Source organism: Rhinolophus sinicus, chromosome 5 (assembly GCF_057876585.1).
Source record: "Rhinolophus sinicus isolate RSI-liver-muscle chromosome 5, RSI-T2T, whole genome shotgun sequence".
NCBI lineage: Eukaryota > Metazoa > Chordata > Mammalia > Chiroptera > Rhinolophidae > Rhinolophus > Rhinolophus sinicus.
In genome coordinates, this window is record NC_142505.1 from 41,685,321 (window position 1) to 41,700,134 (window position 14,814).

The 14,814-nt window shown below is 45.3% G+C and overlaps 1 protein-coding gene across 2 annotated transcripts in view; it reads right to left on the reverse strand.

Annotated features, from left to right (window-relative positions):
• SYN2 (synapsin II) overlaps positions 1-14,814 on the reverse strand; it is a 149,056-nt gene that overhangs the window by 13,561 nt on the left and 120,681 nt on the right. For both annotated transcript variants that reach the window (XM_019732629.3, XM_074312976.2), the window contains exons 8-10: positions 10,945-11,019; positions 10,394-10,496; positions 8,957-9,106 (exon numbers count right to left, since the gene is read on the reverse strand). In XM_019732629.3, coding sequence (XP_019588188.2) covers positions 8,957-9,106; positions 10,394-10,496; positions 10,945-11,019 — 328 coding nt within the window. The remainder of the gene's footprint in view (positions 1-8,956; positions 9,107-10,393; positions 10,497-10,944; positions 11,020-14,814) is intronic.

Here is a 14,814-nt window from a genome sequence, read left to right on the forward strand (position 1 = left end):
CTGTGCTTTGTAAACTGTAAAGTGCTAAGCAAGTAATTATATAAGTGAGCATGATTACTATTATATAAGTAACAATATCAATCTGAAGGAATAAAGCTCTAATGATAGGATTTCATGTATCACTAGAGAAGATACTGTTGGGTGGCTTCCGGTCACTTGGTGCGTAGTGGTTCAGTGTCTGTGGGCTTCTGGGCTAAGTTATACCATGCCCTCTGAAGATACAGAAAAGTCATTTCAGAAACAGTAAATATTAGCTCTTGAGGTGATTAGAAGGCAAATTACTGGTCTGATAGAGAAACCAAGCCCATGATGGAGGTTTGTGGGTTTTTGTCAAAGGCACCTTTAATTTGTCATTCTGTGGCTTTCAGTAGACAAGCTGGGAGACAGGAGCTCCTATCTGAGGTCCCAACAGGATGGAAAGCTGAGGAAGGAAAGACATTAAATGACTCAACTCTTGAGAGTTGTTGGCCTGAGTCCAGCTGCCCCCACCAAGGAGGAAGGCCTGTGCTTGCTCAGCATATCTGAGACAGGAAATTGGGAAAGGGTCTCAGGGTCTGGCCCCAGGAAAGAGGCCAGGCCAAGCTCCTTGCCGACATGCCACAGAACTATTCTGATCGGCTCCCCCAGGCCCCGCTCCCCGGTCTGGGACCCCAGGGGGAATGAGGCAGCAGGAAGGAATGTGGTCCGAAGGTTGTAGGTTCAGTTAGAGCAAGGGGAACAGCATGTTTCCAGGCACCTTGGGCTCTTTCTGGGATCATCCCTGTCGTCACCAATGCCTACCTCCCTTCCTCTGAAAGGTTATATAAAAGGTGCCCTAGGATGAGCTCCTCGGCCTCCTTTTGTGAGGGGAATTGCTGTTCTGAGGGCAGAGCTCATCACCCGGATTGGGGCCCTCCCATAATCAGTGATTTCTTAAGGACAAAAGACGTCCCATGGGGGCAGTCTACAAGACCTATGGGGCCACTGAGGGCCAGGTCACCCGAGGTCAGAATGTCAGCTTCAAGTGATTAAAGATGTCCCTAAAAAGTTAAGACAGCCCCAAAATAGTCAGTTTCCCTTAATAGTCTGGTTAAGTGATCCAGTCACTAGTGACTTTATCTGAACCTGCCTCAACTCTCCTCACATTTTCAGTTTAGGCTCACTGGGGAACAAATTCCCTAAAGCCAGTTCTGCTGTGGGAAGCAGGAAGGCTTTTCATTTGTCCTAAATTTACTTCTTCTAAGCTAAGTGAAGCTCTCTTAGTCCCATGTTTGGGATCTGAATTGTGCCCCCTCCCTAACTTCATTGCCCCGTAGACTCCAAAGAAACCCTTTCTCGGTAATCTTGGTCTCCTTGCACTCAGGAGACCTCATCTTTTCCAGCCTTTGTGGCTAGAAATACCTCGCTGGAAATGCTATGCGCATCTCTTTAGACCAGAGAGCCAGGAAAAAAGCACTGGTGGAATATCCCACCAGACCCCAGAGTTGATTAGGCCTAAGTCCTTCAGTTCTGAACTCTCATCAACTGCCTTTTGCGGGTCTGGGGCTAACACACAGCCTGGATCACAGCATCTCAGATCTGGAAGGAGATTTCAAAAGTTACCTGCTCCAACAGCCCCACCCCTAGCCCGCTCCTTTATAATATCCCTGACAAGTGAGTGGCCATCCTGCCCTTGCTTGAACATCAGCAGTGGTGGCAGTCACACACACACCACTTCCCAGAGCAGCCATTTCCTCTCTCAGTGTTACGCAGTTTGCTCCTGTCTTCAGGAGGCGACAGGAGGTTTGCCTTTTGGCTCCCGTTCTAGCCCGTGACAGCTATTAAGAGCTGAAGACATGAAGTCATGGGCTCCTTGAGATTACTGCTATTCACCTGCAGCTCCTTTAACTCTTACTCATAAAATGCACGAGCCAAATGCTTCCACCTCCTGGTTTTCTCTCCTCTGAGCACATGCCAGTTAGGGTTTGTCTTTGTTTTATTGTGACCCTCAGACTGGAAACGGCAGGTGTGGTCTGATCAGCTCAGGGTAGGAGAAGAGGCTTCTTTTCCCCCTGGACACCATGTATGTGTGTTACTGCTTCCACAGGCTGGGTCTTAGAATCGCTCCTCATGGATCTAACCCACAAGCCAAACAGAAAGCCCATTGGTGTCTGATATCCCTGCAATAGCAATTTAGCCCTTTGGCCATGGAAGATTTTACAGGAAAATAAAAAGAGTGGGAGCAGTGTAATGGGAAGTGGAAAAAGATTAGCCAAATGACGGAGAGCACTAGGGTGCCCTCTCTACTAGCGTGACCTGAAAGCTCTGTCCACCTGAGGTTCTCTCTCTGGTTCCCGTGAGTCTCAGGAGCAGCCCACACCTCTCCAGGGCCTCAGGATGTAGGCCTAGCTCAGATCCCAGATGACAAACCCCAAGGGTCAGTGAACATGAGGACGGATGGGAGAGCAGGGTGTCTAAGAGGAGGTTCTGTAGGTCCATAGCCTGGAGCTTTGGCCATCTCTGGCCACCAGGTGTCACTGTCACCTTGAGAACTGTCTCCCTAAAACACTTTCGAGTCAGTGGGCACACTGGAGCGGGCAGCCCAGCCAGGCTGAGGCTAAGCTGTCATCAGCCAGATAAGGCTTTACCACTCACCTCCCTGCTTTCAGAAACATAGCCAGTGCCTCTCACACTCCTGCCCTTATTCCTTTAAAGTGGACACAGCAGCCAGCCTGGGCCCACTCCTATGACTGTTTTCTATGATTAATCCATCTTAGGCTTAGGCTGGCTGACAACAAAGTAAAGTGTGCCCTGTATACTCATCTCCTCCCACCCCGAGCCTCCTTTAGATAGAATTAAAGAAATGGAAGTTTAGGAGCTGCAGGCAAGGATAGAGAGGGAGAGAGAGAGAGAAAGACAAATGGCTAGTCATACTGTGCTTGTGTTTCTGCGAAAATAAGACCTAGCCGGACAATCAGCTCTAATGCCTCTTTTGGAGCAAAAATTAATATAAGACCCGGTCTTATTTTACTATAATATAAGACCGGGTCTTATATAACATAATATAAAACCGGGTCTTATATTAACTTTTGTTCCAAAAGACGCATTAGAGCTGATTGTCCGGCTAGGTCTTATTTTCGGGGAAACACGACATGTCTGTCCTGGTCTGGATCTAGAATACTGAGGAAGAAGCAGTTCCTAGGGCTTGTGACTCAGGCCAGATGCTCTTTCAGCCTGAGAGGCCACAGCCACAGAAGAAAGAGGCCAGCCAGGGGGACCTGACTATGGAGTGGCACAGGAATTAGGGACAGCACCTACGGCTCGGTTCATTATGCAAAGTCCCGGCTGGGACCCAGGGAATGACCTTTGGTTTACATCCCTTTCATTTGCATGCCACCAAACTGTTCTTAACATCCTAACACCAACTTCAATATGCTGCCACGACTATTAAAGACACTTACTCCAACTGGGAACTTATTCAACACATACGCATTGCAATGGCATATGAAGGGGCAGGGAAGATGGGAGTGGTTTGCCTGGGTAGGAGGAGTATTTCATCACAGTCATTTGGGTAAAACTGTTATCACACGATGATAATAAAAAAACAGCCTGACTTAGTTTTGTTATTGTTTAACTTTACTACCAACGACTGACGGCACCTGGGCAGATCACTGCTCCCAACCCCCTTAGAATATCCACTGTGTATATTCAGTGCTACTGGGTGCCGGCTACTCTGCTAGGCCCTGGAGACACAGCAGTGAACAAGTCCCTCTCGAGGAGCTTACATTTTAGTGGAAGAGACAAAGAAACAGATGAGGATGATCTTAGCTAGTGGCAAGTGCTATGAAGAAAATTAAAGAAGGGAGGGTGGTAGTCAGAGACTAGGTGGCAACTTTGGATTAGATGACTGAGGAGATTTCAGTTATACTGTCATGAAGGACCCAGCCATGCAAACACAAGGGGAAGAATATTGCAGAGATGACACAGCTAATACAAAGGCCCTTACCAGTATGCCTAGGGCACAGTGAGCAAGAGCTGGGATGGTACGAGGGCAAAGAGGCAGGGAGGGGTCTATGTGAATTGCTTGGGGAAACTTAGGAGTGGGGATAAGATTTAAGGGGGAAAAAAAATAAGAGTTCTGCTTTGACTATGTTATACTAAGGATGCCTTTTAGACATGCAAATAAAGATGTGAAGCAGGAGTTAGAAATGTAACCTGGAGATCAAGGAGTGGGCAGGGCAGCCGATAGAGACGGGCTGGCCAAGAACGCCAAGGAACGTACACAGATGAGGCTTATAGGGCACTGACATTGAGAGGCTTAGCAGAAGTGGAGGAGCAGCCAAGGAGGTAAGAAAGAGAAGCCAAGAAGGTAGAATGAAAACCAGGCAAGGTGGGGTCCAGAGGCCTAGAAATGAAAGTGTTCCAAGAAGGAGGGACTGGTCAACTGTGTCAAGACTACTGAGAAGTCACACAAGAAAAAAAATGGTCACCTGGAGATGACTTTAACCAGAGCAATTTCAGTGGGATGGTAGAAGTGGAATGCTGACAGGAGCAGGTTGAAAAGAAAACCTGCTGTGATGAAGGGGAGATGATGACTAAGATAACCCAGGAAGATTTACTGCCAAGGGGAGCAGAGAAACGGGGCAGTAGCTGGAAGAGAGTATGGAGTTGAAGGAGGTCTTTGTTTTTATTTTTTAAATGGGAGATAATTGTGTGTTGAGGTGATAATCTTCTCCATTGAAGATGGAGAAGAGAGGGGCTACTTGAAAGCAAAAAAAGAGGTGAGATCCAGATCACCACGGAGGGCAGGCCTTAGGAGCAGATTCATGTGGGTAAAGATGCAGGCACATTGTTGGGCTATGTGATAGTGGGAATACAAAGGCAATCTGGTCTGACAGCTTCATGGACCTGGAGCCATGATGACTGAAATGTGAACAGTGCAAAGATTATTGGGGAGAAATGGGAAGTGGAAATATGACCAGTGCAGTCATGACTTCAAGCCCAAGTTGCAGAGTTTTGCTAAGTGTCACAGACCGTTGCGTGTCTTCTGTCTTTGGGGTGGCCTGGGGTCAAGGCACAAGGTTTAGGAGGAAGCTAATAGAAGACACAAGAAGACACCATCTGATAAATGGTGACCGGCTTCTGTGAATTGTCATGATTTCAATTTAGAATATAAACAACTTTTGGACAGGAACTATATCTCATTCATCACTGTAGCCCTACGTCTATTAACTAATTTTAAGCAAATACTTTGGGCTAGGCCTGTGCTAATCACTAGAAACACAGATGAATAAGGCATGGCCCCAAGCCTACAAAGTATTTGAGAAACATTTTCTAAGTTAATTTAATTACATATGAAATAAAGAATTTGACTAGAAATTTGGCCATTGTCCCCCACTCATGGGAGATAACCTAGAAATTGGTTATTTACTTGGAATTTCCTCAGTGATAGGAGTGTCTTTGTTATTCATGGTGGGGGGCCCCTCAGACCACACCTGATAGTGTATGATAATAAGGCGACTCATGTGGGCCCCTCAGGACATATTGTATTAGTCTGACCTCCAGACACAGGGGAGACTGAGTTCAACCAGGTTCAATCAATGAAATGAAATGAAATGAAATAAAATCCCAATAAAATCCCCGAACACTGAAGGTCGGGTGAGCTTCCCTGCCTGGTTGGCACATATGGATACCAGGAGGGTATTACACCCTGAGGACAACAGAACCTTTGTGTTTGGACCCTTCCCAGACTCTGCCCTATGCATCTTCCTTTGGCTTATTTTTGACTTGTATCCTTTCCCGTAAGGAAAAAAGATGTCCTTATCCTTTTCACAGGTATCCTTACCCTATACCTGTGAGTATCATAGTTTTCAGTAAGTTCTATGAGTCCTTCCAGAGAATTATCGAACCTGAGGGTCTTTGGGGGAACTCTGAACTTTCTGTCGGTATCAGGAGTGGGACAGTCTTGTGGAGGCCTGTTCCTTCAGACTTTGCAGGTGGGGTGACTCCAGGTTTCATGTGACCTTAGAATTCAAAGGGATGTAGGTATCATGTAATTCAGCTCTATTCTATAGGTAAGGAGAGAAAGGTCTAGAGATGGGAAGTGACTTACCCAAGGTCACATAATGGTATGGCAGAGAGGGACTAGCCTCTGTGCTTTCTATAATATTCTGTTGTAGCTTCAAATGTGAGGCTGAGCAGAGAAAAATTTATCCTTGAGCCAGACTGGCTTTGCTACAAGGGATTTTTGTAAGAGCCCCTATATTTAGGGAAGCTCATTCCTTATCATGTTTCCTGCCTTGGCTCGGATAGATTTCTCTTTAAACTATTTCAGCTGCAATATTTAATGTTTACAAAATAAGGGGCTTGTACCAAAGAAGAGCTATGAGGTGGAAACAATTTTTGTGTGAATTCTCTCGGTTACTGACTTTTATGCTTCAGAGATCATTTTCATATAATCTAAATTTCACTACTAGAAGAAATCATAGCAATTTTTTTGTACAACCCTCATTTCACATTCAAAGATGCTGAGGCACGGAAATAGAAAGAAATCTACCCAAAGTCACCTGGTGATTTGGTGGCAAAGACAAGGCTAAAGTCGGATCTCCCGAATCTCAGGGTAGTCTTCATGATGGTTCGGAATGACTTCCCGGTAGGAGGCGGAGAGTGTTGCACACATTTACAGAAGTACTTAAGGGACCCTCACAGCCTCCCAGAGCAGCCCATATTTGTTTATCTTGTCTGGACAGTCGGGCTCCCTTACTATGTCATAAATTTTTTAAGCAGCTACCAAATGTTCTCTGTATTTCTCAGGGTTAAAGGGAAGAAGAAACTACTGTCACTCTTCCTCTAAAGCAGGAATGAGCAATAACCGACTCAACCCATCACAGGGAGAGGCAGTGTAGACTAAAAGGCAAGAGTTGGGCCCAAAGATTTTGATTCTGTCAGATTTACAAAATCATAAAACCTACCCCAGGCCTGATATTTTTTTAATCAGGAAAATTTTTTTATCACCTCTAGTTAAGTACAATATTTAAATAATGGGCTATATCGCTAACAAGCAATTAAGCTTTTTTCTCCTAATTACCTAGTGTAGTTCTCTAGCGAGTAACATTCCTGAAGTGCAGGAACCATTCTTGCACTCGGTCAGAGGTCTGACACTGACACAGCATGAGCTCTAGAAGGTGTGAAACACCCATAAGCACTAATAATAGATGATAACATCCTGCCACATAGGGCTACTTTCAAATTGGATACCAAAAAAGAGTCAGAGTCAACATCTAGGTATTAGCCCAGAAGCTCCCATTTATCCAGCCATCAGTAAGGATGGAAGTATTCTACCCAAAGAAATTTTTAGAGCTCAAAATGTCCCCTAAAATATCATCTCATCAATATTTAGATATCACCTCATATTGTAGGTGGGAAAACTGAGATCCAAAGAGGGACTTGACTTACCAATGTCATACTCTTTTATTTGAGACATTTTCTACAGAAATATTTCTTATATGTTTCTAGCTTTCTTAAACAGAATATGGAATATTGACTAACCATGCAATCCTTTCTAGATGGTTCAAGTTCATTATTATAAATATCCAACTACTATGTTTCTATGCTATGATTCTGTGATATTCAAATGATGAGAAGACAAATGTAGGGTAATTTGCTTCTATACTAAAATAATAGACTATTTTATACTGTTTTTTCCCCTCCCTCTCCTTTTCTTCTTTCTTCCTGAAAGACTGAGATCCAATTACTTGGCTACTGTCTTTAGAAAAAGGAATGATGGTCTCAAAGTCTCAGGTTTTAGAGGGAACCCATGCCCGAGGGTGTTCGCTTATGTAATAACAACAGGTAACCTTTATTGAGTGCTTATGATGTACTATGCCACATTTCAGGTGTTTGACTTCATCTGATTCTCATAGCAACCCTAGGAGATAGGTGCCCTTGTTTAGCTCTCTCCTGAGCCACAGATCAAATCCTTGTCCAAGGTCACAAAATCAATAAACGGAGGGTCCAGGATTCAAACTTGGGTAGTTCTTGCTTCAAAGCCCATACTCTGAGTTACTCTTCTACTCTACCTCCCTAACTGTTTGAAGTAGGACTTTGAAAGAAAGATTTCTAAAAGATTTTCATTTACAAGTGATAAAATGTGACCCCTAAAAAGGATAGTAACTTGCCCTCAAAGTCACACAGCTAGGGGAAGAGCCAGAGTAGGACTCAGTTCTTGGATCGAGAGTTCTTACCACTTCATTATACAAAAGTTCAATGGACAGAAGAGTTTGAGGTATTTTGAAAAATGACATATTTCCTAGATGGGATTAAAGACCCTGGGACCCAGGGTCCTTGAGGTTCTCCAAAAACTTCCATGTGGATCTCCCACTAGACTTGCAGCTGGTACACTGTCACTATGAATGTGACTGGCCATGAGTCACGTGCCACAGTCAACTAAAGACACCTGCCTCCTCTCCCTTAGGAAGGAAAACAGATTTCTAATTTGGATTTTACCTCATCACTCTCCCACAATGAGGGACCTACCTCGCCCATCTCTCCAGACCAGTAGAAACACCCTTCTTTCTTTACAAATGAGACAGACCCCTCATAGACAGTGAACAACTGTTGAGAGGTCTGACCCAGCCCTTCCTAAGAGACCTCCCAGTTTAAAAGTGGGAGCCTCCCAAATCCCAAGGGAAACTGGCGTTGGTTTCCTGGAGACTTCAACTTCAGAGGAAAGCGATCCAGTACTCCATCTCTGGACAGTTCTATAGCTGATACTGCAGATTGCTACTGAGAAGGCTCCCAATACAGGGGAGTAGGGGTGGAAGATAATCAGGCCTCCAGACGGGAGGGAAGGGAAGGGAAGGAAGGGGGAAAAGACTGCATCTATCCCATCCACACCTGTCGGTATCAGACTTCTGTTCCATCCTAGAGCCACCACGGTCTAGAGCAGTGCACTTGGGAATGGTTCTTGGCTCTCCTGTGTCTCTTCCCGGATGCTTACCTGTGGCTGCTGGGTGGTTAAGGGTCTCTGAGGAGACAGCGCAGGGGTCCTGGACAGCAGCTGGTTCATCTTGCTGATGACTAGTTCAGTGATGAGTTGTTTGTCTTCCACCTGGTGTTCCCCAATCAGCGGCATACTGCAGTCCATGACCTGGTTAGGAAAGGCAACGGAGGCATGAAAGGCCTGCTGGTCTTTCAGCATGAGGAGGACTTAAGTCAGCAGAAATAGGCTGGGGGTGACGCTGGTGTCCTCCTCTTCAGCTGGGAGCAGGTTCCTTTGCAGAAACAGGACCACTGTCCCCTCCTCCTTCTAACCTTTGCTTTGGGCCTCCTCCCAATCTTCACCCAGGCTGCAAGCGATACTGAAAGATTGGTGGCTGAAGATAGTGGGGAGAAGTAATGGGCAGGAGAGAGTAGAGACTCAGGGCTCAGCGTTTTGCAAGCAGAGGGACAGGAACACATGAAGGCCATTCCCCTAACTCTGGTCAAGATAGGCAACTGTCATCTCTGTGATTCTCACCCACGCAATCTGTGTCTCCACACATATTCTGCCCATTAAACGACTAGTTTCCTGCCTTTGCTCATGACCTGGGATGACTTCCCTTTTCGCCCCCGTCCTGATTCTCCCTATACCTCAAGGTCCAGGTCAATGTTTTCCTCCTTTAGGAAGTTATATGCCTGCCTAGGATCACAGACTCTGCAGCCCAACTCTCTCATTTATGGATGAGAAAACTGAGGCCCACCCAGAAAGGGGAGGTACGACCATCCAGAGGTTACATACCAAGCAGACCACGGAGTAGATTCTGAAGCCACGTTGGGCACTAATCCTCTACAAATACCACCAACTCCTGGCGAGGAGCCTTTCCTTGGAAGATTGGGCAGAAATGTGTGTGAAGGATTCATACTGACTTTCCCCTTAATATGGTAAAAGGAAGGCAGCAAAGTTGTGTGAGAGGACCAGACTGAGTAAAGGGTCTTCAAGGCTCAGAGAGATGCTAAAAAGAGTCTCCTGCATCCAGGAGACCTGAGTTCTAGCCCAGGTTGATTCACTCTGTGGTTTTGGACGTGTTCACGGCATTGGGCCTCAGTTTTCTCATGTGAAAAGTGATCAGATTAGACTGAGTGGTTCTTTCTGAGGCCAAGAATAAAAACTCTACAGTCTTCCCAGAGGAATGGCATTAGGCTAGGACCCCAGGAACCCAGACTTGGTATCTCTTACCCAAGTGTGGGTCAGCCTGGCTGGTTGGAAACCATAGCTCCCCACTGGTAGAGGTGTTTTGCTATACACATTCACTGGTGTCATCTGGGAACCTTCCATGGCCCAGGAGAGTCTAACCTACATGTAACCTGGGCTGTCCACATAGATCTCAAGCCAAGAGTTTTGCCTTCAGCCTTGGGAGTTTTCTCTTAACTGAGATACTCCTTAGGCCAGACTTACCTCAAAAATGTAGTCTTTCCCATCTTTGCCATGTACAGCTTTGACAGCACAGATGTCCAGGCCACCAAACATCTCAGAGCAGGTGTCTACCCACAGCTTGTACCTGGAGGAGATGGGAAGGTGTCCTGAAGCCGGAGCATCAGCTCACACCCAGCCTGCTTGGTCATGCTCTCTCCTTGCTGCCTCTGCCCCTCCCATAAGCCCTCCCCAGCCTCCCCTCCCTCCTTCCCCATCAAGCACCCTGCCTTATCTTCAGTGCCCTCCTGCTTTGCTCTCCAGATCCTACCCTTTTTCCAGGCTCAGAGCAGGTCTCACTTACAATGAAGGTGGCCTTCATTGGCTATTCCAGCCCACAGTAACTACTCCCCCCTTGGAGCTTCTATGGTATGTCCAGTCTTTATTTCCATAATTTAGCACATAACAGTCCTGCCTGAAATTGTTAACTGGCTGCTTGGCCTTTGTGTTCTATCTGTCCTGTCCGAGTAGAGGCTCCCATTAGGCAAGGCTCCTGTGTTACACCTCTGCACCTGGGGAAGCCCCCGCTCACTCACCTGTCTGACATGGCGATCTGTTCCAGCATCGCAGAACCAGTGTTCGTCTTCCAGTTCCCTGAGATCGATGTCCTCCTGCAAGGGCCCGCCAGGACAGGACAGGCAGTGAGCCACACCAACAAGAGGAGGGCAGGAAACTTTCCAGAATTTCAGTTCACCGTTTCTTTCCTCACTTGCTTCTCCCACAAATAGCCCAGGGGCCTGTTTGCTGAGCCTAGAGTCTGGGTGCTTCTGCCAAACCCCCACCTGAAATGCTCTCCTCCTCTCTACAAGGGTCCAGACCACTGCTGTGGCTCCATGAAACCTTCCTGATCTTTCAACCATAGGCGTGCTTGCTCTCCTTAGGACCCCGATAGGACTTTGCCTGTACCGCACTTACAATCTTACACCTACTTGTTCAGTTATTTGAGCTAAGTCTGCTGTCTACGAGTCTGTAAACCACTTGAGAGTATATATTGTGTCTTGTATTCTCAACAGCCTGTCTACTTAGTATCTGGGCTGACTTGGTACAGTGGTCCCCCCTGATCCACGGTTTCACTTTCCATAGTTTCAGTTACCAGTGGTCAACCACGGTCTGAAAATATTGAATGGAACATTCCAGAAATAAACAATTCATAAGTTTTTTGCACACCGTTCTGGGTAGCATAATAAAATCTAGCACTGTCCTGCTCTGTCCTGCTCAGGACGTGAATCAGCCCTGTGTCCAGCACATCCACGCTGCATATGCGCCCCGCCCAGCAGTCACTTAGTGGCCCGTCTTGTTTATCAGATTGACTGTCAAGGTATCACCGTGCTTGGGTTCAAGTCACACTTATTTTACTTCATAATGTATCATTCACTTCACTTCGTCTTGTCATGCAGGCATTTTATCACCTCACATCACCATAAGAAGAAAAAGGGTGAGTACAGTACAATAAGATATTTTGGGAGAGAGACCACATTCAGATAACTTTTACTATATTGTTATAAGTGTTCTACTTCATTATAGTTATTGTTGGTAGTCTTTTACTGTATCTAACTTGTAAATTAAACTTTATTATAAGTATGTATGTATAGGAAAACACATAGTATGCATAGGGTTTGGTACTGTTCGCAGTTCAAGGCGTCCATGGCTAAGAAGGGACTACTGTATATACAAACTGAATTCTGTTGATCCTGGGAACACCCTCCGGGTTCTTGGACTATCTCCCAATGGCTTCCGTACTAGCTCACTTATTCATTCAACAATTGGTTTCTGAGGGCTTACAGTGTTAGCAGTGTGACTCTGGACAAGTCAATTAACCTCTTCAGGCTTAAGTTACTTCATTCAACAAATGGAGCTGATGGAATCAAGTCACTAACGTGTTCTCTGCTATGGCCTCTGCACCATCCATCCATGACCATGTGTTAGAATCAACTAGTCTTGGGGGAAGTGGGAGGCAGATAACCTGGTGTCTGGTTCTGGATTTGCTCTTGACTGGCTGGGTGACCTTGGGTAAGTCATTTACCTGAGTCTCTCTTACCCCTGTGTAAATACAAGGTTGTCATGGGGACCAATTGATACAGTTTTAAATAAACTGTAAAACACTGAAAATATGTCTTTTTAATTATTAGATTTCACTCAGACACAGTCAAGAGGATGGGGACGGCCTAGGGACCAGAAAAGCCCTGCTCACGCCACTGACACAGACATGCATGTGTTGTCCTTATCACTGACTACTGGTTGGAGATGGGCAGTGGCAGTTTCCACTCAGCAGTTCCCAGGAGGACCCTCCCTGGAGACCTGATTTCAGACACTGAGAAACCTAGTAGAGCTAATTTTTCAGAGCCCCGAGGCAGCACAGTGAGTCAACTCCTATGGTAATAACAAGTCCTCACACTCTGTACAGTACTGACTGCTTTGCAAGGTTCTTCCCCTGCAAGCTCCTCACCAGCGCCTCCTCGCAACCTCCCTATTATGAGCAGGCTGGGATTCTTGCCCCCCACTTTGCAGACAAGGCGATTAAGATTCAGAACGGTTAGATGACTTGTCCAAGCTTGTATATCTAGTCAAAGTAGATATAAGATAAAAATCCAGGACTCTTGGTTCCCTCGTTGTGCTATGCTTTCCTGTACACCCTGCTACGTAGCTCAGAAAAAAACAAACAACGACCAGTGGAATGGCTTACAAAATCTGAGTAGGAAGAGCAGCTGTCTTCCTAACACTGGTGTTTTATAGGTGCGTCCCTGTGACAAGGCTGGGCTCCTGAAGGGCAAAGGCCAAGAGTCACTCAATTCCACGTTCCTAGCACAGGGCCATGGTACATACCAGGGTTCTCAGAATCTCTGAGTGAGCAATAATGTCCTTCACTGCACACCTTTCTCTAGCATCAGGATGCAAGGCACAAATCAGTACAGGCTGCCTGGGGCATGTGGGGACAGAGGGGACATTGAGAAGCCACTCAGTGACAGCTCAACTGCCTCTCAGGACTCGTAGGACATCTGACCTCCACAGAAGGGCCCACATCATTGCCTGCAGAGAGTGGAGCAGGAACAGCACCTTCTTCCCACCAAACGTGGCTGTCTCTGGATCTCTAGGGTAAGACTAGGGGAGAAGGGAAGACTCTCAAACCTTACCATTCCTATTGCCTTGCCAATTCCTTCTTCTGAGAGCAAGGGGATAGCCAACAGTTTGGAGAAGAGGACCTGAGAAGACTTGAACATTCCTCTAATAATTGACTGTCCCTTGCCAATAAAAGAAATAAGTAAATGTTTTCTAAAGCTCCTCTGGTCACCCACCTTTCATCAATGGTTGGAGAGTCTCTTATGATTCATTTAAATTGCTTTTGGGAACCCCAAGCCTTAAAAATGTGGTGTCTTCTTTTAAAGGATCAAGACATTCTTGCTTCACTGTCATAAACATTTTGTGTTTATTTATTTAGAGGATTTTAAAATTAAAGGATAGGAACTCTGTTTTCTTAGGTGCCTGAACATATTGATTTTTCTGCTTCTTTTAGATAGTTTTTATAATGGTCTTCTAAATTATCCTGTCTTACATTGTGCATAATTTAAAAGCAACCCTAAATTCCTTTCTGAAGCAGAAGGACTATAAATGAAAAATTTCAAACTTTTAAAAAGTAGGAATCTAGTCAATAAAGGTAAAAAAGATTCTATGCCTCGGTTCTCCACAAGAGCTGTTAATGGGTTTCTGTGTGCTCACTGCTGCACAAGGTAGTGGGGCTGCAGAGACGATTCCATCCTTTCTGCCCAGAATGCTCAGAGGAGTGTGATACAAATTTATATGCATGACAGGGCTAAAGTAGAGCTGTGTGAAGGGTTAGGAGAAGGGAGTACAGGCAAGTGTCTCTTAACTCCATGGTGGGGAGTGGAAACATTAAAAAGGGGATGATGGAAGATAAATGGAAACGGATGGGTAGGGGAAAGGGAAGCTGCTGAACTTTGAAGTCTGCTAAGTCCTGGGTGGCAAAGATCAAATTCACACATTATAATGTTCTCTCTTTGCAAAAAAAAAAAAAGTACCACCTTAATTTTTTTTAAATGGGAGGTCAATATTTCCAAACTGGAATTGTAATCCATTTGCATTTATATAAACAGAGAGGGTGCCAAAAATATGAATACACATTTTAAAAAAGGAAAAAACTGTATTAAAATTATAATACTCAATATATACTGGTAACAAAAGATGAATACAAGTCACGTTTGACTTCTGCAATTGCAAGAAGTGCTCAAAGTGGTTACCAGCAGCATAATTTTAATACAGTTTTTTTCCTTTCTTAAAATGTGTATACATTTTTGTGGCATGCTCTGTATATATATAAAACGGAAGATCAGGTAGTCTTGACATCTTTTCTTTTTCTAAATTCTAAGGGAGGAAACCTTTAACTTTTCATT